This window comes from Rhincodon typus, chromosome 11 (assembly GCF_021869965.1).
Source record: "Rhincodon typus isolate 14 chromosome 11, sRhiTyp1.1, whole genome shotgun sequence".
In the NCBI taxonomy this organism is placed as follows: domain Eukaryota; kingdom Metazoa; phylum Chordata; class Chondrichthyes; order Orectolobiformes; family Rhincodontidae; genus Rhincodon; species Rhincodon typus.
In genome coordinates this window covers 375,571-401,343 of record NC_063342.1, presented here as the reverse complement: position 1 = coordinate 401,343, position 25,773 = coordinate 375,571, and the positions used below count along the sequence as shown (strand labels likewise).

The 25,773-nt window shown below is 43.3% G+C and overlaps 1 protein-coding gene across 1 annotated transcript in view; it reads right to left on the bottom strand.

Moving 5' to 3' along the window:
• Window positions 1-25,773, bottom strand: part of LOC109935986 (heat shock transcription factor 2 binding protein) — a 138,174-nt gene that overhangs the window by 3,372 nt on the left and 109,029 nt on the right. The window contains exons 6-7 of the mRNA XM_048603302.1: window positions 17,380-17,497; window positions 1,382-1,485 (exon numbers count right to left, since the gene is read on the bottom strand). Coding sequence (XP_048459259.1) covers window positions 1,382-1,485; window positions 17,380-17,497 — 222 coding nt within the window. The remainder of the gene's footprint in view (window positions 1-1,381; window positions 1,486-17,379; window positions 17,498-25,773) is intronic.

Genomic DNA, 25,773 nt, shown 5'->3' with positions numbered 1-25,773 from the left:
GCTGTGTTCATCCAGCCCCGCACCTTGTTGTCTCGGATTCTCCAGCATCTGCAGTTCCTACTACACCTGGTTTACTAATATCCCTCTGGGAAGGAAATCTGGTGTCCTTATCCAGTCTGCCCTACATGTGACTGCAGACCCACAGCAAAGTGACTGACTTTTAACTGGCCTCTGAGATAGCCTAATAAGTTGCTGAGTTCAAAACAAAATTGGAAAGGGTAACACATGCTGGCCCTGCTAGTGACACCTACATCTCCATTAAAAGAATAAAAATAATTGCTGTTCATAGATAGATAGATATAAGAACAAACTGTGAGGAGGATTCTTAGATACTTAGCGACAGATACATTAGGGATATTAGGGATAGGCACATGGATAATAGTAAAATGAAGGGTATGCAGGTTATTTTGAACTTAGAGTAGGATAACAGGTCGGCACAACATCGTGGGCCGAAGGGTCTGTACTGTGCTGTACTGTTCTGTGGTCTATATTTGGTGCTGACCTATTGAGTTATGCTTAATGAAATAAAATATTAAGTATCTGTTACAGACTTCACTATGTTAAAAGAACTCTAATTGATAAAAGCACATTCAAAACATTTAAACACCTTCATGTACTTAATGCCTTTATTTAAAGAAAATATCCAGTCAAGTACTTAAGTGTTAAAGTAAGGTGCAAAAGATTTAGAGGAAGTGTGAGGAAAAACTTGGTGGGAATTTGAAACTCACTGCCTGGAAGGGTGAAAAAGGCAAAAACCCTTGTAACATTGAAGAAGTGTTTAGATGTGCACATGTGATGCCAAGATGCACAAGGCTATGGGTCAAAAATGCTGGAAATGGGATTAGAACAGTTAGGTGCTTTTAGACCAGCACAGACTTGACGGGCTGAATGGCCTTTTCTTTGCTGTTGTAGTCTAAGTATTTAAACATCTATTTATATTCAAAGCCCCACATCAAAGACAGGTAATCACTTTGGACCCACAAGCCCCCTGTGAAAGTATGATGTGGAAATAGTCAAGCAACACTAATCTTATAAGGAATGTCCTCAGACTTATGCCACCAACATTGATTGAGATTTAATGCACAGATTTTTTTTCTATTGCAGCTTCTTGTTCAAACATTTTACTGCTGAATCAAGAAATCCCTTGAGGCTGATGACCTACTAACAGCCACTGATCGACGGCTTCTGTAGACTTTTGTAGATTTTTGTAAAAAGCAAGCCAAAATTAAATTCCAAACTGATGATTACTTGCCTAACATTTAAATTCTGGACTTCTATTACAACTGCAATTCAGGATAAATTGAAGGAATCAAAATACATAAAGCACAAGCTACAACATGACATAAGTGACACTATTGCTGTGAACTTATAAAAGACCTACCTTCCAGAAGCCAGGATAACAATGGGATGAAACCTGGGCTCTCACTTATATACTGCAGGCCTTTCAGGTTAATGCTTACATTATACAAGCACATTAACATTAGTCTGGAAGAAGAAGAAATTTTGTCCAACATTAAAAATTTACCTGCAAAATTAATGGATTTCTTTGCATGAATACAGTTGATATTACAGCACAACGGGTGACTATTTGATTCACTGAACCAGTGCCAAGGTCTCTGGTCAGCAACATGATTTGCCTTCTGGGAAGGAGCAACAAGCACTCACTGAAGTCAGATGACATTGGCTGTGATTCCTGAGAGTAGATAAGGATGTACCATGTTCCGATATAAGGAAAGGTGAAGGTGGGAACCCATGGTTTTAGAATCATGGGTACCCAAAGTTATGAGAGCTACTTGAAAAGAGAAATTAAAGAAATATTGTGCATTGGATTCAGCCCTCTGGATATCGTCGAGGAGTGGGCCCTCTGGACGCACCTTGGGAATAGTGGGTTGTGAAGTACAGATTATAATTTTAGTGCAGGTCAGAGACAGGAAACACAAGGCACTCAATACTGGAGTGCTTGGGTAGAAATTGTAACCTCCTTGCAACACCACCACCACAACCATGGAGATATGGGGTGGGAGGACAGTTATAATTTCAAAAATCTGAAATCCAACATGCTCACTTTTTTCTGTTTCCCTGGCGAGGAGGTAAGGCAATATGGGAATAATGCTATGTGCCTCAAATTTTAGATTTAGACTGCTCACTGAGACGTGTAATTATACTGGGGGATTTCAACTTCACCGACATTCATTGGAACAGTCGGGTACAGTACATTTGATCTGTATTCAGGAGACCTTTTAATATCAACATGTAGAAACAAGGGTCGGTGCAGTGTTGGACCTAATTGTCGGGAATGAAGCTGAGCAGGAATTTGAGGTGCCAGTGAGAGGGCATTTTAGTGATAGTGACCACAACACTGTATATTTTAAATTTGTTATAGAAAAGGAAAAAGATGGTCTGTAAAAAGGGGTTTTAGATTGGGGGAAGGCAGATTTTAATAAAATAAGGCAGAGTCTGGCCAAACTAGGCTAGGTACAGCTACTTCCTGGTAAAACAGTGGGAGACTTCAAACTGGAATTGGCGAGGCCCAACATGTTCCCTTTAGGGTGAAATGTAGGAGCAACAAGTCCAGAGAACCCTGGATATCTAAGAATATTCAGGACTAGATCAGAAAGATACAAAAAGGCCTTTTAGAAAACTTTTAATTACTCTCTGGCCACAGTTGAGGTGCAGAGGACATCTAATATGGTTACACTTTTCAAGAAAGGTGGTAGATATAAATGATAGAATTACAGAACAGAGTCTCACATTCAGTGGCAGGGAATCTATTAGAGAATATTCTGAAGGAGAGACTTAATCTCCAATTGGAGAGGCAAGGTTTGATCAGGGATAGTCAGCATGGCAGTATCAGAGGGAGAACAATGATGAAGATAGTGCAATTGATTTAGGTTATATAGATTTCAGCAAGGTCTTTGACAAGGTCTGATAAAGAAGACAAAGGCATGTGGGATCCAGGGTATCTTGGCAAGTTGGATCAAAAATTGGCTTTATGGCAGACGACTGACGGTGGTAGAAGGCTGTTCGTGAGACTGGAGGCTGGTGTCCAATGGCACACCACAGGGATCAGTGCTAGGTCTCTTATTGTTCATGATATACATAAACAGTGTAGATGAGAATGTGAAGGGACTGATAGGTATGTATGCAGATGATACAAAGACTGGCCATATTATTGACAGCAAGGTCTTAGGTTAAAGGAGGATATAAATGGATTTTTCAGATGCACAGACCACTGTCAGATGAAATTTAACATTGATACATATGAAATGATACACTTTGGAAGTACTAATGAACGGTCAGACACGAGGAAGCTCGGAAGAACAGAAGGTCCACAAATTCCTAAAGATGGCAGGGTGGGTTAATAGGGTAGTTAAGAAGGGATACGGGACATGCCTTTATCCGCTGTGGCATAGATTATAAGATCAGGGACGTTATGTTGAAGCTGTACTGTTGGAGCCTTGGGTTAGGCCAGAGCTGAAATATTGTGTGCAATTCTGGTCACTGCATTTTTGGATTAAATGGGAGGTCATGGCCTAGTGGTATTATTGCTGATCTATTAATCCAGAAACCCCAGTAATATTCTGGGGAACTGGGTTCGAATACCATCACAGCAGATGATGCAATTTGAATTCAATAAGAAAAAAGAAGTCTGAAATTAGGAGTCTAATGACGATAATGAACCTGTTGTCGATTATCAGAAAAACCCATCTGGTTCACTAAAGGGAAGGAAGGCCATCCTTACCTGGTCTGGCCTACATGTGACTTCAGACCCACAGCAAAGTGGTTTACTGTGAACTGCCCTCTGGGCAATTAGGAATGGGCAATAAATGCTGGTTTAGTCAGCAATGCCCTCATCCCATGAATGAATTAAAAAAGGACTGATATGATTGCACTAGATTCACCAGGATGTTGCCTGAGATGGAACACTTCAGCTATGAACAGAGGCTGGATCAGTTTGGGTTTTTTTCTTTGAAGCAGGAAAAGTTGAGGGACCCCGATAGAGGTGTATGAGATTATGAGGAGCATGGAAAGAGATAATGACTGGCCACTGTATTCTTAAGGGGAGGCAATGGCCTAGTGGTATTATCGCTGGACTGTTTATCTTCTGCACCCTCTAAAAAGCCTCTACATCCTTCCTATAGTGCAGCGACCAGAAATGCACACAGTAAACCAAATGTGGCCTGACTAAAGTCTTATGCAGTTGGAACATGACTTGTCAATTTTTATATTCAACGTCCTCACCGATGAAGGCAAGCATGCCATATGCCTTCATTACCACCTTTGCTTGTGTTGCCATTTTCAGGGAACTATAGACTTGAACCCCAAGATCTCTCCGTATATCAATGCACCTGAGGTTCTGACTATTTACTGTACACTTCCCTCTCATATTTGACCTCCCAAAATGCATCACCTCACATTTGTCTGGGTTAAATTTCATCTGAAATTTCTCTGCCCAACTTTCCAGCCCATCTCTACCCTGCTGCATCCTTTGATATCCTTCGTCAATATTCACAACTCCACCAATTTTCATGTCATCTGCAAAATTTGAGGTGCCAACAACAATCCTTGCAGAACACCATTGGTCACTTACCTCCAGTTAGAAAATTACCCTTCTGCATCTACCCTCTCTCTTCTACAGCCAAGCTAATTTTGTATCCAATTTGCCAACTCACCATGGATTCCATGCAATTTGATCTTCTGGTTCAGTCTAGCATGAAGGACCTTGTTAATGCTTTAGTAAAGTCCATGTAGACAATATCCACTGCACTAGCCTCATCAATGATCTTCATCACTTCATCAATAATTTCTGTTTGTAGGACAAGACCTTCTTGCGTTAAGCCATGCTGACTATTTGTAATAAATCCATTCTTCCCAAATGTAAGTAAATTCTGTCCCTAAAAATCTTCTCCAATAAATGCCCTACCACTGATGTAATGCTCAGTGGCCTATAATATCCTGGATTATCCTCATTTGATTCTGAGATCATGAGGGCCATGGACAGTGAAATAACTCCATAGAGGCTGGTATGCTGTCACCAAGTCATTTATTTACAGTGGAGAGTCCTAGACACTGATCTAGTTCTCTTAAAGCCAGCTCTCAAACGGAACAGGAATGTCAGCCAAGGCTTCCTGACTGGACCAGATTAACAGCCCCAGTCAGGGAACTCATATTCTATGATTCCACCTGGCTGACTTCGCTACAATCACCACAACCCTCACACTCTAAGACTAAGGATATAAGTCAGTTCTTTTTTTTTTGTAGTTTCTCCTGGGGTGTTTTTGCACTGAGGCAGTTTCCTCCAACTCTGCGTCTGACACTGGCGGCGGACAACACAATGTAGCTCGCCTCTTGCACCCGGAGCATCTCAGAAGAAATTCTTTCTCTTCTTCAGGCAGCAAAGATGTAGAGGCAACGACATCTGCTCTGTCCATCTTAGATTCCGAAGTATTTTCAACATTTTACGGACAGGGAGAACCCACAGGTTCTGGAACAGTCTGAGCAGCTGGGCACATTTTGCTCCAGCATTGTTTGAGAGTCTGGAGCTTTCATATGGTCCACATGCTTGTTCAAGACTATACCCAAACTATACATCACTGGACCTGACTGGTGTCGACCATGCCTCTTACCCATTCAAGGCCGGTCCCGTGGTTCTATCACCAAACTCTGACCCCTGGTGTAAACTTTCTCTCTTGCTTTGCGGAGGTTTGTGTTGGCATTGGTGTTCCTAATGCAATTTCACCCTCCCTCTCCGGTCTGGGAAGATCAAATTTAACCTGGTGCGGAGCCTTTTCCCCATTAGCAACACTGCTTGAACTATCCCTGTTGTTGTATGAGGGGCTGCCCTACAATCAAACAGGAACTGGGATAGTTTGGTAACTAGTGAAGCTGTTTCTTGAAGCCTGCCCTCGAAGTTTGGACTGCTGTTTCTGCTAGACCATTGGATGATGGATGGTTTAATGCTATCCTGAAATGTTGAATACCATTTGACTTTAGAAAATACTCAAAATTCCCTGTTGGTAAACGATGGCCTGTTATCTAAGACCAATATTCGGGTATCTGTGTATTGCAAAAAATGTGTGGAACTTTTCTATTGTCATCCCCGTGTTTGACGAATGAACTCTCTGCACATCCAGCCACTTTGAGTGGGCGTCCACGATGACCAAAGACATTGAGCCCATGAAAGGACCTGCACAGTCGATGTGTAACCGAGTCCACGGTTTAGCCAGCCATTCCCATGAATGTGGTGGACCTGTTGGCGGTTAATTTTTGTTCTTGGCACTCTGGGCACTGCCCCACCAATGCGGCTATGTCTGCATCCGATCCTGGCCACCAGACATAGCTTCTCACCAACATCTTAATTTTGGAAACCCCTGGATGATCCAGGTGGAGTTCAGCCAGTATCTGGTGGTGACCTTTGCTCGGGACAATCACTCGTGCTCCCATAACAATATGCCATCCTTTACTGTGATCTGATCTTTTTGGGTCCAAAATGGTTTCAATTCTGGTTGTGATGATCTTTTGGTTTCCCCCTTCACCATCAGCTGTTTCTGTTTTTCCAGGATGTTTCTGCACCCAAAGTCTGATATTATCAGCCATGACTAGAAGTATGTCCAGAAAATTTAAAACCATTACGGACTCTTCCAGTGGCAGTACCACCGGTGGTGTATCTGCCAGTGGGAGGTGGCTCAATGCATCCGCATTTACTACTTGGCCTCCCAGCTAGTGTTCCAACTTGTAATTATACTTACTTGGTATTAGAGCCCACTACTAAATTCGGCCCGAAGGTATAGGTGGCAGTACCTTGTCCTCTTTAAATAGATCTACCTGGCTTTTGTGGTCTATTATTATTACAAATTTACATCCGTAAAGGTATTAATGGAACCTCCTGACTCTAAATATGACTGCCAAATCTTTCTTCTCCATCTGGACTTATTTACGCTCTGCATTAGCCAAAGTCCTGGATACATACACTGTTGAGCGTTCCTCTCCATTGGGCTACCTATAAGCTAATACTACCCCAATGCCATACAGGGAGGCATCACATGTCAACATGTCACATCTTGTTTAAGATCATAGTGCTGGAGGATGACAGCTGTTTCTTCACTTCCCTGAAAGCTGTGGTTCGGCTATGTGATCACTTCCAAGGTTGACCCGTTTTTAAGACTTGATGCAAAAGTACCAGGACGGAGGCCAGGCTATGTATGAACCTTCTGTAATAATTCACCAGCCCAAGGATTGATCTAAGCTCTGGTACAGTCATGGGAGCCGGGCACCTTCGATCGCCCTCATTTTATCTTCCAACAGGTGTAACCCGGTCTTGTCGACTCTATAGCCCAAGTAGGTCACTTGGGGTGCCTGAAAAACACATTTTTCCCTTCTAAGGCGTACGCCCACCTGGGAGAAATGTCTAAGGACTATGTCCATGTTCCCTAAGTGCTCCTATTGGTCTTCCCAGTTATTAACATGTCAACTACAGAAATGGTGACCTGGGTAGGCCTTCTAAAATGTTCTCCATCGTTGCTGAAAAATTGCATGGGCTGACTATATCCCAAATTGATTGATTGTTGTCACGTTCACCCAGATACAGTGAAAAGTGTTGTTTTGCGTGCTATACAGCCACAGTGTACCATACAAAGTACATTAGGTTGGGTACCAGAACAGGGTGCAAAATACAGTGTTACAGCTGCAGGGCAGGTGCAGAGAGAGATCTGAATTAACATTTGTGAGGTCCATTCAAAAGTCTGACAGCAGCAAGGGAGAAGCTGTTCTTGAATCTATTCATATATGTATTCAAACTTCTATATCTTCTGCCCGATGGAAGAGGCTGGAAGAGAGTATAACTGGGTGGGAGGGGTTTTGATTACGTTGATTGCTTTCCTGAGGCAGTGGAAAGTATAGATAGAGTTACTAGATGAAAAGCTAGTTTGCGTGATAGACTAGGCTGTGTTCACGACTCTCTGTAGTTTCTGCTGTCTTGGGAACAGCAGTTGCCATACCACGCAGTGATACATCCAGATTTGATGCTTTCTATGGTGCATCTAGAAAGGTAACAGTCCTTGTGGTCATGCTGAATTTCCTTAGCTGTCTGAGGAAGTAGAGACGTTGTTGTGCTTTCTTGACCGTCACGTTAACATGGGTGGACCAGGACAGATTGTTGGTGATCATCGCTCCCAGAAACTTGACACTCTCAACCATCTCCACCTCAGCACCACTGATACAGACAGGGGCGTACCCTCCACTCTGCTTCCTGAAGTCAGTGACCAGCTCCTTTAGTTTTGTTGATGTTGATGGAGAGATTGTTGTTTTTACACCATGCTGCTAAACACTCAATCTCTTTCCTGTGTTCTGTGTCGTCATTGTTTGAGATCCGACCTACAATGGTGGTGCCATCAGCAAACTTGTAAATGGAGTTTGGGGTGGAATTTGGCCACACAGTCGTGACTGTCTAAGGTATGTAGTAGGGGGCTGAGTATGCAGCCTTGCTGGGCACTTGTGTTGAGGATTATGGTGGAAGAGGTGTTGTTGCCAATTTTCACTGATTGCAGTCTATGGGTCAGGAAGTCAAAGATCCAGTTACAGAGGGTGGAGCCAAGACCTAGATCTCGGAGTTTAGAGATGGTTTTATTTGGAATTATGATGTTGAAGGCAGAACTGCAGTCAATAAGTAGGAGCCAGACATAGGTATCCTTGTTATCCAGATGCTCCAGGGATGCGTGTAGGGCCAGCGAGATGGTATCTGCTGTGGACGTGTGGCTAGGGAGATAATGTCTGCTGTGGATCTGCTGTGCAGGTAGGCAAATTGCAAAGGATGAAGACAATTTGGTAGGCTGGAGTTGATGTCAGCCGCGACTAAGCTCTTGAAGCACTTCATAATTAGGGAGGTCAGAGCCACCAGGTGGTAGTCATTGAGGCACGCTGCATGATTTTTCTTTGGCACCAGGATGATGGTGGTTTTCTTGAAGCAGGTGGGGACTTCAGATTGTAGTAAGGAGAGGTTAAATATATCTGCGAATACTCCTGCCAGCTGGTCCGCACAGGATCTTAGTGTACAGCTGGAGACTTCATCCAGAACAATCACTTTCCATGGTTCACTCTCAAGAAGGCTGAACTAACATTTGCGGCAGTGACCGTGGGTACAGGAGCACTGGGGCTATTGGGATAGGTGACATATTTTCATTGACCTTCTGTTCAAAGCGAGCATAGAAATGCATAGAGTTCGTTGGGTAGGGATCTACTGTTGCCCGCGATTCTGTTCGACTTCACTTTGTAGCCCGTTATGTTGGGTAAGCCTTGCCACAATCAACGGGTGTCCGTGTGATTGGTGTGGGACTCAAACTCAGTTTAGTATTGCCTCTTGGCATCTCTGATGGCCTTACGAAGGTTGTACCTGGACTTCCTGTATATGTCAGGGTTGCCCGACTTGTATGCCTCAAACCTGGACTTCAGCAGGGAGCGGATCTCCTGGTTCATCCATGGTGTCCAGTTGGGGTACATTTGGTTCAACTTCTTTGGCACGCAACCTTCTACACACTTACCAATGAAGTCCCTGACAATGGTGGCAGCAGCCTGGGGTGGAATGTGACAGCAGCCAATAGTCAGATCACGTGGAGGCCTCCTTTGCTGGTCTGCTGCGGACAGCCTTTGGAGAAAGACTGTCATGTTTGTCTTTTTGATTTTGCTTCTTGTTTTTCTGATCTATGGTTATACTGTGTATTGCTATGATGTAACTTTTTTCTTCATTTCTCTATTCTGTAACTAAGAATTGTACCTTGGTACTCTGTACCTAAGATGGTACCATGCATTGGTGACATTGTTACAGTGTAACAATCTCGTAACTTAAGAAGCTGTACCTGGGTACCTTTGTACCCAAGATGGTGCTGTAAGTGGTGACTTGTAAAATTTTCACTGTACTCATTTGAGCACATGTGACAATAGAGCTAATTCTAATTCTAATACTCATTTAGGTTGGCCATTGAGTTCTTGAACAGGGACCAGTCCACTGACTTTTAAGTAGTCCTGCAGAAGCCCTTCCTTTACTTCAGACAAACATTAAACTACCTTCTGTACTGGGTCCTCACACTTCAATTTCTACTTGAAAGCCAGGAGGAAGAGCACAGTATTGTGATCTAATTTTCCAAAATGTGGATGGGGAATGGAGCAGTAGGCATCTTTGATGGTTGTATTGCAATGATCAAGGATGTTTGGACCTCTGGTGGGACAGGAGACATGTTCATGGTATTTTGGTAGCACGTTCTTCAGGTTGGCCTGATTGAAGTTACCAGGTACAATAAACTAGGCCTCAGGGTATTCTGTCTCAAGACTATTTATATCATTGTATACTTTGTCAAGTGCACTCTTCACTTCTGCATGGGGTGGGATGTCGACTGCTGTCAGGATAGCGGAGGTGAAATCGTAGTAGTGCCGGCACATTACTGTAAGATACTGTAGATTAAGGGAGGAGTAACTTGCTAGGGTTACTACTTCTGAGCACCAGGAGATGTTGATTAGGAGGCAGTCCCCACACCCCCTTGCCTTGTCTGAGGGTGCCGAGTGGTCCGTTTGGTGAACTGAGAGACCCTCAGGTTGTAAGGCACAGTCAGATGAGGCAGGAGTGAGCCAAATTGCTGTGAAACAGAGCACACAGAAGTCTCTCAATTCCATTTGGAAATTGAGTCCAGCTTTAAGCCAATCCATTTTGTTTTCGATGACTTGGATGTTTGCCAGGAGTATCCCAGTGAGGGGGGACTTGAAACCCTGAAGTTTCAGTCTCACCTTAAGTCCATCGTATCACCCACATTTCCGGGGTAGGTGGCTGCTCCTAGTCGATCATTGGGCATTGTTGAGGAAAGTCTGTTGCTCCAAGAAGTCAGTATGTGCTCCCAAGGGATTTTGGGCACCAGTCGCAGCTTGAGGGTTCTGGGGGCTCTTGTGGCTGGTTCAGCTGAGCCTCCTTGATGTCGGGTCAATGTTTGGTCAGGTCTTGTTCCCATGTTGGTTGGGCCTTGATTTCGGGTTTCCATGTGGTCAGGGAGGTCACGCTTGCATGAGGCAGGAAGGCCTCTGGGCTTGCGGTTCCACTTTGGCAAGGTAATTAGATGCGTCTGAGAGGATCCTGGGCACTAGTCTTACTCATGAGTATTCCAGGAGGTTTTGCAGTCGGTTTGGTTGGACCTCCTTGATGTCGGGTTACGACGGGGTCAGGTGTTGTTCCTGTGCAGTTTGGGCCTCGTTTCCAGGTTTCCCCAGGAGGTCAGGCTTGTGGGAAACCAGCTGGCCCTTAGTTCCCCTGGGTTTGCAATTCCAGCTTTGGTAATCGAGCTTCTTTGGTTTTAGAACATTTAAACCTGAAATTAGATTGCAGTCTTGCAAATTGGTATAAACCCTTATGGGTATTAACTGTAGCATACTTCACCGTCCACCCACCAACGTTGTGCACAAATCCTCAATGTGAGGGATTAGGTATTTATCCAGCTGAGAAAGTCGATTTCCATTTGTTTAAAATCCCCACAAAGGCGAAAAGATCCATTGGGCTTCACAATCGGTACGAGATTGTGCTGCCCATTCCACAAACACAACTGGTTTGATGATTCCTTCACTTTCCTGCCTTCTGATTCTGCCTCTACTTTTGCCTGTAAGGCAAATGGCACTGGGTAGGCCCTTCAGAATTGTGGAATTGCTTCCTGGTCAACAAACAAGGTGGCCTTGGCTCCTTTGATAGTCCTTTGACCTTCCTGAAAAACTTCTGGGAATTTAATTAGGACTTGGTTCAGGCAGCCGTTTTCTAATCGAGAAATGTTGAGCCAATTAAGGTGAATTTTTCTCAACAAATTTCGCTCCACCAAGCTTATGCCTGAGCCATTTACTACAATCAGTGGAAACTGAACTAACTGCTTTTCAGAAGAGACCAGGACTGAAGTTGTACCCTTAATCTGTAAAAGTTCCCAGGCATTAATTCTCAGTCTAGCTGAGGTCTTGCACAGAATTAAGAGTTGGAGTCCAGAATGAACTTTGTTAAAGACAGGTTCTGTGATCACTGAAACAGCTGCACAGGTATTGACCTCCATTAGGACCAGGTGACCATTTAAGCAATGTTTATTTAGATTGGTTCTGATTTGGATGTTGCTAAGCAATTTAAGTGTTCCAAACCAGATGTAGGTGGACTTTCCATGATGTGCACTCTCCAGGATGCCAGTCTATGAATTCTCTTACTCAATTTAGGTCTCATGGGGCTCTTGCTGTCTCAAGTTTGCATCCCTGCAGCAACAACAATGGCTTGTCTGCCCATATCCTTATGAAAATTTTAGCCGTTTGGCAGCATCTTGGCTTTGTTTTGGGGTTTTGCTGTGGGCTGACCTAGAGTCCCTCTTTTCAGGATATGTCCTGAGTGAGGCTATACAATTGCGCTCACTCAAGTGGTGCTTGCCAAGCTCAGTCTGACTGGCGAGGGTGTCCATTTCCATCAGAATACCCTGCAACTCATATGCTCCACTTGCCACATTTTCCAATGACAAATCCAGTTGTAGTGCCTGTTCAAAGTCCAGTCAGGCTTCAGCTAATAGGTGCTTTTGCATGGTTACACCATTAATCTCACATATCAAACGGTCTCTCAGAATCTCATTAAGGGTTAAAACAAAGTCACATTCCTCTGCCAGTCATCTTAATTTAGTCAAAAATTCCAACAGTGATTCCCCTACTTTTTGAATTGCTGAGTAAAACTGATACCGTCTCAGAATTAGAGGAGACTTGGGGTCGTAATACTCCTTTACTAAATCTGTCAGCTCTTTATGGTTTTACTATCTGGCACCTCAGGGAAAGTTTGGTTCTTAATAACTGAAAAAGCTGCAGGTCCACAAGCTGTTAGAAGAATTACTTGTTACTTACGCACGTTATCACATAGTATGCCATTACACACTATCTATTGTTAGTCACTAACAGTCCCCATTAACAGCTATTCACACTCCTAGCCAGGTTGTTATCAACTCCTTTGTCTATCCAACTGCTCTCCTCTCTCTTTAGGCTCTATCCCTACCTATTGTTTACTCATTACCCACTCCCCCAACCCTATTTTCTGCATACAAACCGATACTTTCCTATCTACCATCAGTTCTGAGGAAGGATCACCAGACCCGAAATGTTAACTCTGGTTTTTCTTCACAGATGCTGCCAGACCTGCTGTGGTTTTACAGCAACTTCTGTTTTTGGACTTCAGTAAAGCCTTTGACAAGGTCTCACATGGCAGACTGGTACTAAAGGTGCAGTCACTTGGTATCAGGGGTGAGCTGGCAAGATGGATACAGAACAAGCTTAGTCATAGGAGACAAAGGCTTGCAGTGGAAGGATGCTTTTCAAAATGGAGGATTGTGACTGGTGGTGTTCCATGGGGATCAGTGCTGGGACCCCTGCTGTTCATGATCTACATAATTGATTTGGAGGAAAACGTAGCTGGTCTAATTAGTAAGCTTGTGGATGATACAAAGATTGGTGGAGTTGTGGAGAGTGAGGCGGTTTCAGTTCTGAGGAAGGGTCACCGTACCTGAAACGTTAACTCTGATTTTTGTCTTAATAAAAACCAAAAGGAATCGTTAGCAACTCCTTTGTCTGTCCAACTGTCTCTCTCTTCGGGCTCTATCCTATCGTTCCCTACCCCACCCACCTCCCTATTTTCTGCGTATAAACTGACATTTTCCCAGCCACCATCAGTTCTGAGGAAGGGTCACCAGACCCGAAACGTTAACTCTGTTTTCTCCTTCACAGATGCTGCCAGACCTGCTGAGGTTCTGTTTCTGTTTCGGATTTACAGCATCCATAGTTCTTTCAGTTTTTATTTGGATAGTGAGGAGGAGGATTGTCAGAGGATACAGCACGATATAGATCAGTTGGAGGCATGGCCAGAAAAATGACAGATGGAGTTTAATCCAGACAAACGTGAGGTGATGCATTTTGGAAGGTCAAGTACAGGTGGAAATGATAAAGTGAATGGCAGAACCCTTAGCAGTAGTGATATGCAGATGGATCTGGGTGTGCAGGTTCATAGATCACTGAAGGGTGCAGGCATGTAGACAAGATAGTAAAAAGGGCTTATGGCATGACAAGTTATGCTGCAGCTTTATAGAACTTTAGTCAGGCCACACTTGGAATATTGCATACAGTTCTGGTCACCACACTACCAGAAGGATGTGGATGTTTTGGAGAGGGTATAGAAAAGGTTTACCAGGATTTTGCCTAGTCTGGGGGATTTTAGCCATAAAGAAAGGTTGGATAGACTTGGTTTGTTTTCACTGGGGCACAGGAGGTTGCGGGTTGGGCGACCTGAAAGAAGTTTATAAGATTGTGAATGGCATGGATAGAGTGGAAAGTATAAGGCTTTTTCCCAGGGTGGAGAGATCAATTGCTAAGGGACACAGGTTCAAGGTGGGAGTGGGGAAGTTTAAAAGAGATGTGCGAGGCATATTTTTTACACAAAGTGTGGTGAGTGTTTGGAATGCATTGCCAGAGGAAGTGGTGGAAGCAGACACAATAACAGCATTCAAGAAGCATCTGGACGAATACATGAATAGGAAGGCAATAGAGGGATACGAATCCTGTAAGTGAAGACAGTTTTAGTATGGAAGGGCAAAATGTGTCGGGGCAGGGTTGGAGGGCTGAAGGGCCTGTTCCTGTGTTGTATTGTTCTTTGTTCTCTATCACCTATGGCCGTGTGTGAGAATGTGTAGTGAGACACTCCTGTTCTTATCTGTCAGCCAGGTCTCCCTGATTGGACCAGATTAACAGGCCCTGTCAGGGAATTCATACTCTACAAGAACCGAAAGGACTGCAGATGCTGGAAATCAGAAGCAAAAGCAGAAGTTGCTGGAAAAGCATTCTGCCACGGCAGAAGTTTCTCACAGCAGTTAGGGACTCAATCAACTGTTCTTTGCACATAAGTGGTGTCCAATTAAACTGATTATGGCCTCAGTAATGTTTGATGTTGGGGTGGTGCACAAACACATTGCCACTAGCACAGCAGCCTCATTATTGCATGTAAAGGCTGCCATCTACGTGGAAGTGGACTCCCTGTGGCTTGTGAGGAACCACTGGAGCTGACAGATCCATGTCTCATTGATGGTTCCGCATTCAGACAAGGCTAAATCCACAGTTCAATCAATTCCTTAAAAGGAATTTCCCCTCTGAATTAACATTATTGGTCCTTGTAAACTTAACTTTAAATACACACATCTGAAGTAGCCTCCATATTTAAACACTCATGGGACACCCAACGTTTTGCAGCAGCTCTCATCTCTGTCAGTGGGGCTGCCACAGTGGGCCTCTGATTAGGCTGGTACCATTGGGACTGCTTTCAATCTGTGGGAACAAGCCATTGAGCGCAAACTCGAGATCCCTAATTGGTCCTGAAGCCTGTGTGGTAACCCACCCCAATCAATATTCCATCTTTAATTTGTGGTTTGCATAACTTCCTGGTGTTTGCAATCTATGCCTTCATTAATAAAAGCCTGGATTGTGTGCAGTTTTGGGCCCCATATCTCAGGAAGGATGTATTGGCCCTGGAGCGGGTTCAGAGGAGGTTCATGAGAATGGTCCCAGGAATGGAAAGCTTAACATATGAGGAATGATTGAGGACCCTGGGAACTATACTCACTGGAGTTTAGAAGGATGAGGGGGGATCTAATTGAAACTTTCAGAATGCTGAATGACCTGGACAGAGTGGATGTTGGGAAGATGCTTCCATTGGTAGGAGAGTCTAGGACCCGAGGGCACAGCCTTAGAGTAAAGGGAAGACCTTTTAGAACAGAGATATGGAGAAGCTTCTTCAGCCAGAGAATGGTGAATCTATGGAATTCACTGCCACAGAAGGCAGTGGAGGCCAGGTCATTGAGTACATTTAGGACTGAGATAGATAGGTTCTTGATTATCAAGGGGATCAAGGGTTACGGGGAAAAAGCAGGAGAATGGGAGTGAGGAATTTATCAGCCATGATTGAATGGCGGAGCAGACACGATGGGCCGAATGGCCTAATTTCTGCTCCTATGTCTTATGGATAGTTTATGTTTTATGAACTGCTCTGTTAAATATTCTACCACCTTCAAAGAAATACTCACACTGTTATGTCTCTCTGTTTTTGCATATTAATATTGTATCATTTAGCTTGAATTATCTGATAATTCTTCATGCTAAAATGTATTACCTCACATTTTTCCATATTGAATTTCATTTGCCATGAAACTTCTCATCTTGCCAGACAATGTTTTTTTCCAGCCAGTTATTATCCTCCTCAATGATTACTACACTTTGGAGTTTCATGGTAGCTGTGTGTTTACAAAATTGTGACCTGTCTCCCCAATTCCAAGTTATTAGTTGAACAAATACTTCATTAGATAGAACATACTGTAAAAGAATAGATAATTGAAAAGAACCTAGGCCTTAGTGTCACCTGATTAGAACATCAAGAATATTAATTGGGCGGAGAAATGGCAGGTGGAGTTCAATCCAGGCAAATGCGAGGTGATGCATTTTGGATGATCCAATTCAAGAGCGAACTATACGGTAAATGGAAAAGCCCTGGGGAAAATTGATGCACAGAGAGATCTGGGTGTTCAGGTCCATTGTACCCTGAAGGTGGCAACACAGGTCGATAGAGTGGTCAAGAAGGCATATGGCATGCTTTCATTCATCGGACGCGGTATTGAGTACAAGAGTTGGCAGGTCATGTTGCAGCTGTATAGGACTTTGATTCGACCACATTTGGAATACTGAGTACAGTTCTGGTTGCCACATTACCAAAAGGATGTGGATGCTTTGGAGAGGGTGCAGAGGAGGTTCACCAGGATGTTGCCTGGTATGGAGGGTGCTAGCTATGAAGAGAGGTTGAGTAGATTAGGATTATTTACATTAGAAAGGCGGAGGTTGAGGGGGGACCTGATTGAGGTCTACAAAATCATGAGAGGTATAGACAGGGTGGATAGCAAGAAGTTTTTTCCCAGAGTGGGGGACTCAATTACTACGGGTCACGATTCCAAGGTGAGCGGGGAAAAGTTTAAGGGAGATATGCGTGGAAAGTTCTTTACGCAGAGGGTGGTGGGTGCCTGGGACGCGTTGCCAGTGGAGGTGGTAGAGGCGGGCATGATAGCGTCATTTAAGATGTATCTAGACAGATACATGTGGTGTAATTTTCTTTGTTCTAATTATGAGGAAGCACTATGCAGCTTTTTCAGAATGTCAATTAGGAGTTACAGCTCAGATTCAGTTGCTTTTTGTTGGATACTTAATATGTGAAGAATAATGGAGCTCTTTCATGATGGATAATTTCATTTTTATTGCTATGGAAGTCAATCCAAATAGATTTGTGCAAAACAGTAGGACAGATACTGATCCAACACTCACACTTTCAGTTTGGTGCATAGACCGGTCTTCATTTCTGCCAGGAGCTGTAACAGTGTTTCCAAAAGAATTTGAGAAGAATTAACCAAGAACTCACGACCACAGGCCACAGCAGCCACATCTGTAATTAACAAAAAGGTCATATATAATTTCAAAAAATCATGGTAGATGAAAGATCGGATTTTCATCCATAAAGATATAACGTCACAAGTACATTGAAAGTGCACTTCCACACTTTAGTGATCCAACTGTAACTCTGTCAATCCATCATTGATTATTATAAAAATTCAAATAGTTCACTAGACCCGAACTGTTAACTCTGATTTTTTCTATACAGATGCTGCCAGACCTGCTGAGCTTTTCCGGCAACTTCTGTTTTTGTTCCTAATTTACAGCATCCTTAGCTCTTTCGGCTTTTAATTCCCCTCTGAGTACTAACTATTCTCTAACTGAACTAAGTTCTACTGGAATGCTGTTGAAATCAACACAAGTAATAAGAAAACATTAAACTAAAACTTAATCTCTCAAAGTTCACACAGAATGTGACTCCTGGAAAGTTCTGTCTTCTCCGCTGATTATCTGTCAGGAATGTCTTCTCTTTCCGCTGTTCTCCCTGTAATTTCTTCTGTGAGGGCTTTGAACTAAAAACTGCCAGGGTACCTTTGACAGGGCTTTTTAGAGAGCTTAATAGAATCATAGAATCCCTGCCGTGTGGAAACAGGCCCTTTGGCCCTACAAGTTCACACCAACCCTCAGAACATCCCACCCAGACCCATCCCCCTAATCTACACATCCCTGAACGCCAAGGGCAATTTAGCATTGTCAATCCACCTAACGTGCACATCTTTGGACTGTGGGAGGAAACTGGAGCACCCAGAGGAAACCCATGCAGACACAGGGGAGAATGATGCAAACTCCACACAGACAGTTGCCTGAGGGTGGAATCGAACCCTGGTTCCTGGTGCTGTGAGGCAGTAGTGCTAACCACTGAGCCACCGTGCCGGTGTGAAAGCCAGATTTATGCCTCAGATGACATATTTGCTTTCGCTTCAGATGGTAGTTGGCTCTCACATCGGATGACAGTTGGCTCTTTTTTATACTCTTGATAACCTGTCCATTTTCTTACACTAGGATTGGCCCCAGGTTGTCAACTATCAGATTTAAATTCAACTGGTTTTCAGTATCTAGGGCCCAGTTTACATTAATTGGCTAAATTCAAAAACTGTTGTCTTGGTAAAAATGCTGCTTTGCCTACTAAGCAGTATAACCCTTCGATACACATGCTTCAGTTCATTAACTCTCTATGCAGCTACTTACAGACATTTTCTGTTTAAATCTCCAAGCTTAGAAAAGCACTCCATCTTTTAAAGGGACCACTCATTTTTTCTCTCTTATTATTTTTACAAATGCATTCTAGCTTCCAGCTTTCCAACTCATGAGTATTCTACACAACTTTGTAACAGTGATGACGGGATACAGGTCCCAGTGGTGTTATTTCAGCAGTGATGAGAGAAAAGTACTTTCCTGAAGAAATTTGCTCATAACATTCATCTTTGAGTTGGGGTGAGCATTTACGGCATCATATCATTATTTTGGAAGCTTGACTCGTTCAACATTGAAGACTGGACACAGTATGTGGAAAGAATAAGTTATTTTTTCCGGACAAATGACACTGGGGCAGATGAAAAGCAATGAATAATTCTGCTGACAGCTTGTGGACCCGCAGCTTTTTCGGTTATTAGGAGCCTAACTTTCCCTGAGGCACCAAATACTAAAACCTTTGAAGAGCTGACGGATTTAGTTAAGGAATAATACGACCCAAGCCTCCTCTAATTCTGAAATGCCATCGGTTTTACTTCGCAATTCAAGAACCGGAGAAACCCTGTTGGGATTTTTGACTAGGTTAAGATGACTGGCAGAGGAATGTGATTTTGGTTTAACCCTTAATGAGATTGTGAGATACCATTTGGTATGTGGGATTAATGGTGTAACTATGTAAAAACACCACTAGCTGAAGCCCAATTGGACTTCAAACAGGCACTACAACTGATTTTATTGTTGGAAAATGTGGCAAATGGAGCATATGAATTACAGGGTATTCTGATGGAAGTGAACACCCTCGTCAGTCTAACTGAGCTTGGGGAACACCATGTGAATGAAGGAATTTGCACAGACTCACTCAGGACATATCATGAACAGGGAGATACCAGGTCAGCCCACAGCAAAATCCCAAAACATAGCTAAACTTTGGCCAAATGGTTAAAATTTTCTTCAGGATCCAGGCCAGCAAGCCATTGTATTGCTGCTGGTAAACGGACTCGAGACAGCAACAATCCCACTAAAACTAAACGAAGAGAACTCATAGGCCAGTATCCAGGAGAGTGCACCTACATCTAATTGTTACCAACATTGTTAGTCACTAACAGTCCCCATTAACAACTATTCACCCTCCCAGCCTGATTGTTAGCAACTCCTTTCTCTGTCCAACTGTCTTTCTCTCTCTTTGGGCTCTATCCTGTCGTTTACTCCCTACCCAACCCACCTCCCTATTTTCTGCATATAAACTGATGTTTTCCCAGCCATTATCAGTTCTGAGGAAGTGTCACTGGACCCGAAACGTTAACTCTATTTTTTCCTTCACAGATGCTGCCAGACCTGCTGAGCTTTTCCAGCAAGTTTGTTTTTGCACCTACATCTGCTTTGGAATAGTTAATAAATTGCTGAGCAACATCCAAATCAGAAACAATCAAAATAAACATCTGGTTAAATGGTCACCCAGTTCTAATGGAGATCAATAAGGTGTGGCAGTTTCAGTGATCGCAGAACCTGTCTTTAATAAAATTCCAGATAACAAGGTGTAGAGCCGGATGAACACAGCAGCCAAGCAGCATCATAGGAGTAGAAGGCTGATGTTTCGGGTCTAGACCCTTCATCAGAAAATCAGAAATTAATAAAATTCGCTCTAGGCTCCAACCTTAGGCGTATGCAAGATCTCAGCTAGACTGAGAACTTATACCAGGGGAGCTTTACAGATTAAGGGTACAACTTTGGTTCTGGTATCTTATAAGAAACAGCTGGTTCAGTTACCACTGATTGTAGTAAAAGGCTCAGGCCCAAGCTTGGTGGGGCAAAATTGGTTGAGAAAGTTTCTTCTAGATTGGCTCAACATTTATCGATTAGAAAATTGCTGCCTGAGCGAAGTCCTAATTAAATACCCAGAGGTTTTTCAGGAAGGTCTAGGGACTATCAGAGGTGCCAAGGCCACCTTGCATGTTGACCAGGAAACAATTCCATGGTTCTGCAAGGTCCACTAAGTGCCATTTGCCTTACGGACAAAGGTACAGGCAGAAATCACAAGGCTGGAAAGTGAAGGAATCATCAAAGCAGTCCAATCTATGGAATGGGGAGCACCGGTCATACTGACTGTAAATCCCAATGGGTCAGTTCGCCTTTGTGGGGATTTTAAACAAATTGTAAACTGGTTTTCGCAGCTGGATAAATACCCAATCCCTCGCATAGACAATTTACACCCAAATCTGGATTGGAGGCTGTTCTTCACGAAGCTGGACATGAGCAATGCTACTTGCAATTACAGTTAGATCAGGATTCTCAGCTATGCTATAATTAATACCCACAAGGGTTTGTACCAATAAACAAGACTGGCATTTATGATTTCGTCAGCCTGCGCTATTTTTCAGTGGACGACGGAAAACCTTTTACAACATCTACCCCAGATCACCATTTATCTAGATGATATGCTAATTACATGGAAGACCAATAAGGAGCACTTAGAGAACTTGAACATTGTCCTTAGACATTTCTCCCAGCTGGGTGTATGCTCTAGAAGGGAAAACTGTGTCTTCTGGGCACATCAAGTAACCAATTTGGGCTACGGAGTTGACAAGACCGAATTACACCCGTTGGAAGATAAAGTGAGGGCGATCAAAGGTGTCCTGGCTCCTACGTCTGCACCGCAGCTTAAGCTTTTCCTTGGGCCGGTGGATTATTACTGAAAGTTCATACATAACCTGGCCTCCATCCTGTTATCTTTGTATCAGCTCCTAAAACAGGGTCAACTTAGGAATTGGTTGCGTAGGCAAACTGTAGCTTTTAGTTAAGTGAAGAAACAGCTATCATCCTCTGAGGTATTGGCTCATTATGATCCCAAGTGAGTTCTGGTATTGGCATATGAGTCTCCCATACAGTACCAGAATAATATTAGCTCATAGGTGGCCTATGGTGAGGAATGCCCAATAAGAACATAACAAATAGGAGTAGGAATAGGCCATCTGAATCCTCAAGTCTGCTCTGCCATTCAATAAGATCGTGGCTGATCTTTTTCGCGGACTCAGCTCCACTTAGGCACTTGCTTAACATAACACTTAATTCCTTTACTGCTCAAAAATCTATCCATCTGTGCCTTAAAAACATTCAACGAGGTAGCCTCAATTGCTTCACTGGGCAGGGAACTCAATTGATTCACAATCCTTTGGGAGAAGTTCCTCTGCAATTCAGTCCTAAATCTGCTCCCCCTTATTTTGACACTACACCCACAGTTCTAGTTTCACCCACCAGTGGAAACAACCTTCCTGCTTCTATCTAACCTATTCCCTTCATAATTTTGAATGTTCCTCTAAGATCTCCCCTCATTCTTCTAAATTACAATATGTATAGTCCCAGTCTACTTAATCTCTCCTTGTAAGCCAACCCTCTCAACTCCAGAACCAACCTAGTGAACCTCCTCTGCACCCCCTTCGATGCCAGTACATCCTTTCTCAAGTAAGAAGACCAAACTGTACACAGTACTCCAGGTGTGGCCTCACCAGCACCCTATACAGTAGCAGCATCACTTCCCTATTTTTAAACTACAACCCTCTAGCAATGAAGGACAATGTTCTATTTGCCTTTTTAATTACCCGCTGCACCTGCAAACCAAACTTTCGCCTATCTGCACAGCACCATGCTGCAATTTTTCACCATTTAAATAATTATTCATTTTGCTGTTATTCCTACTGAAATAGATGACCTCATATTTATCAACATTGTACTCCATCTGCCAGACCCTTACCCACTCACTTAACCTATCTATATCCCTCTGGAGACTTTCAGTGTCCTCTGCACACTTTGCTCTACCACTCAACTCAGTGACATCTGTGAACTTTGGCACACCACACTTGGTCCCCAGCTGTAAATCATCTATGTAAATTGCAATCAATTGCAGTCCTAACACTGATCTCTGAGACACACCATTAGCCACTGATCTCCAACCAGAAAAAACATACATTTATCCCCACTCTTTGCTTTCTGTTAGTTAACCAATCATTTATACATTAACCAATCCTAATACATTACATGAAATGCTATGCATCTTTATCTTATGAAGCAGACTTTTGTGCAGCACCTTGTTGAATGTCTTCTGGAAATCCAAATACACCGCATCCACCTGTTCCTCATTGTCCACCATGCTCGAAATGTCCTCAAAGAATTCCAGCAAATTAGTTAAACATGACCTGCCTTTCATGAACCCCTGCTGTGTCTGCCTGATGGGACAATAGTGTATGCATCCATGACTATGGCTAATGCAGAGTGTAAATATGCCCGGATAGAGAAGGAAGGTTTGGCAGTCATATTTGGAGTTAGGAGGTTCCTCCTATACCTTTACGACGTAAACTTCTAATTATGATGGACCACAAACCCCTGATAAGTCTACTTAAAGTGGACAAGGCAGTGTCACCCATATCTTCAGGCTGAATTCAGTGGTGGGCTCTAATACTAAGTGTGTTTAATTACAAGTTGGAACACAGTCCGGGAAGACAAGAAGCAAATGCAGATGCATTGAGCTGTTTCCTGCTGGCAGATACACCACCGGTGGGACCACCACTGGAAGAGTCCATAAACGTTTTAAATTTTCTGGACACACATCTAGTCACGGTTGACAACATCAGACTTTGGACGCAGGAAGTTTCAGTCCTGGCAAAACTGGAACAGCTGTTGGTGATGTGGGAAACTAAAGGGCATTCACAACCAGAACTGAAACCTTTTTGGACCCAGTGAAACCAGATCACAGTAGACGATGACATATTCTTATGGGGATCAAGAGTGATTATCACGAGTAAAGGTTGCCGCCAGGGATATTCAGGGGTTTCCCAAATGAGGATGCTGGCGAGAACTTACGTCTGGTGGCCACGATTGGATGCAGACATAGCTGCATGGTACGGCAGTGCCCAGAGTGCCAACAAGGACAAAAATTACCGCCAGCAGCTCCCACACTTTCTTGGGAATGGCTGGGTAATCCCTGGATTCGACTACACATTGACTATACAGAACTTTTCAAGGGTTCAATATTCTTAGTCATTGTGGATGCCACTCAAAGTGGCTGGACATGCACACAGTTTATTTGTTAAACACAGGAATGACAATAGAAAAAACTGTGCACATCTTTTGCAATACACAGACTCCTGGAAGTGTTGGTCATTGTTTACCAGCAGGGAATTTTACTATTTCCTAAAGTCAAATGGTCATCAAAATATAAAAGACAGCTTCATACCATCCATCATCTCATGGTCTGGCAGAAAGCGCAGTCCAAACGTTGAAAGCAGGCTTGAATAAACAGCCTACAGCTTCACTAGATACCAAATTGTCCCAGTTTGTGTTTGCTAATGGGGAGAAAATTCTGCATCAGATTAAATCTGATCTTCCAGACCTGGGGGCGCAGAGGGTGAAATGGCATCTAGAATGCCAATGTCGGACACAAGACTCCGCTAAGTGAGGGAAACAGTTTACTTCAGGGGACAAAGTTTGGTGTAGGAACCACAGGACTGGCACTGGATGTTTAAGAAGCATGGTCGACGCAAGGTCAGGTCAAATGACGTATAAAGTTTAGGCAGCTATGACAGTCCTGAACAAGTATGTGGACCATATAAAAGCTACAAACTTGCAAATGTGCGTGAGCAAAATGTGCCCAGCTCCTCGATAGCCCTTCCAACTGTTCTAGAACTCATGGGTTCTCCATCTCCATCAAGCATTAAAGATACCTCGGAATCTGCGATAGACACGGCAATGTGGCCACCTTGACATCTTTGCTGCCTGAAGAAGAGGAAGAATTTCTCCTGAGAGGACTGAGCTCTCGAGCAAGAGGTGAGCTACAGTGCACATGCCTCCCAAATTGGAGGCAGAGTTGGAGGAACCCGACCTAGTGCAAAAATGCCTCAGGAGGAGTTCCAAAAAAGAAACAGCCCATGTCTTTGGACTCAGAAGGGGAGTGATGTTATGACTGTTGTGAGGTCAGCCAGGCCGACCTCATAGAATATGAATTCCCTGGTTAGAGATATTAATCTAGTCCCAATCAGGGAGCCTGGCTGACAGATAAGAACAGGAGTATCAAATATCCTGTTCACTCTGAGAGCTGGCTCTGAGAGAGATGGAAGAGTTAAGACTTTGCACATGTAAATAAAGGGTGACTTTGTGGTGGGATACCCGCCTCTGTGAAGTTATTTCAATTACCACTACTGCACCCCTCAGGTGACTGCTCCACCTCCCTCAGCTGATGCATCAGTTGCCCTCCATTTTGAACAATGAGGACAAGCACTCAAGGCAGCAAGTTCTCCTAATGTATTCTGGTTGAAAACCCCGAATGTCCAGCACCAAAAGCAGCTCAGTAACATCAATACTAACCAAGCTGGATGAGTATTAAAGGGCACAGCTGCTAGACTAGGTCTGTGGCAGGAGAAAGGGAAACAACAAGAATCTATTTGCCTTGTCCTCCTCAATCTACTTGCACACCTGCCCATGACAGCATTGGTAGCAGTGATCGCTGCACAGACTTTCCACAGACAATATCCCAATATCCCTCAATATCAATATTGAGGATATACTCCATAATGTTGTGTGGCTCCCATGTACAAAACAGGATAATTTCTAAAGAAAATCTAGAATTAGTTGTCAGCATGATTCTTACTTCACTCAGGATTACGGTCACCACTGTTGTGTTGTTAAGGGTTCACTCAACCTATAAACTCAGCAACTTGCACAAATGAGTTCAGCTTTAACAACATCATGATTGCCAAAACACACAGCTGTGGGATCCCTGCTAGGCGCAACTCTAGCAAACATGTTTTTCAGGTTCCAAGAGAAATGTACCTATGATGGAATTACATCTAGTCTCCTATCCCTTGCATACATCCAAAATGTAGATTATCTAATTGGTATTTTTGGATCCAGAGCGTTACGAGTGGAGTAGCTCATTGGAAATCAAACCCTGCTATTCCCAAAGTCATCACAAAAGTTAAAGATTTAATAAGTGTGCAAAGTTCCTCAATTTAGCTGACTTTCAGACCCAAATTGAAAGAAAACATGGTTTCTATACTGAATAAGTATTGCTCCTTATCACAATTATCT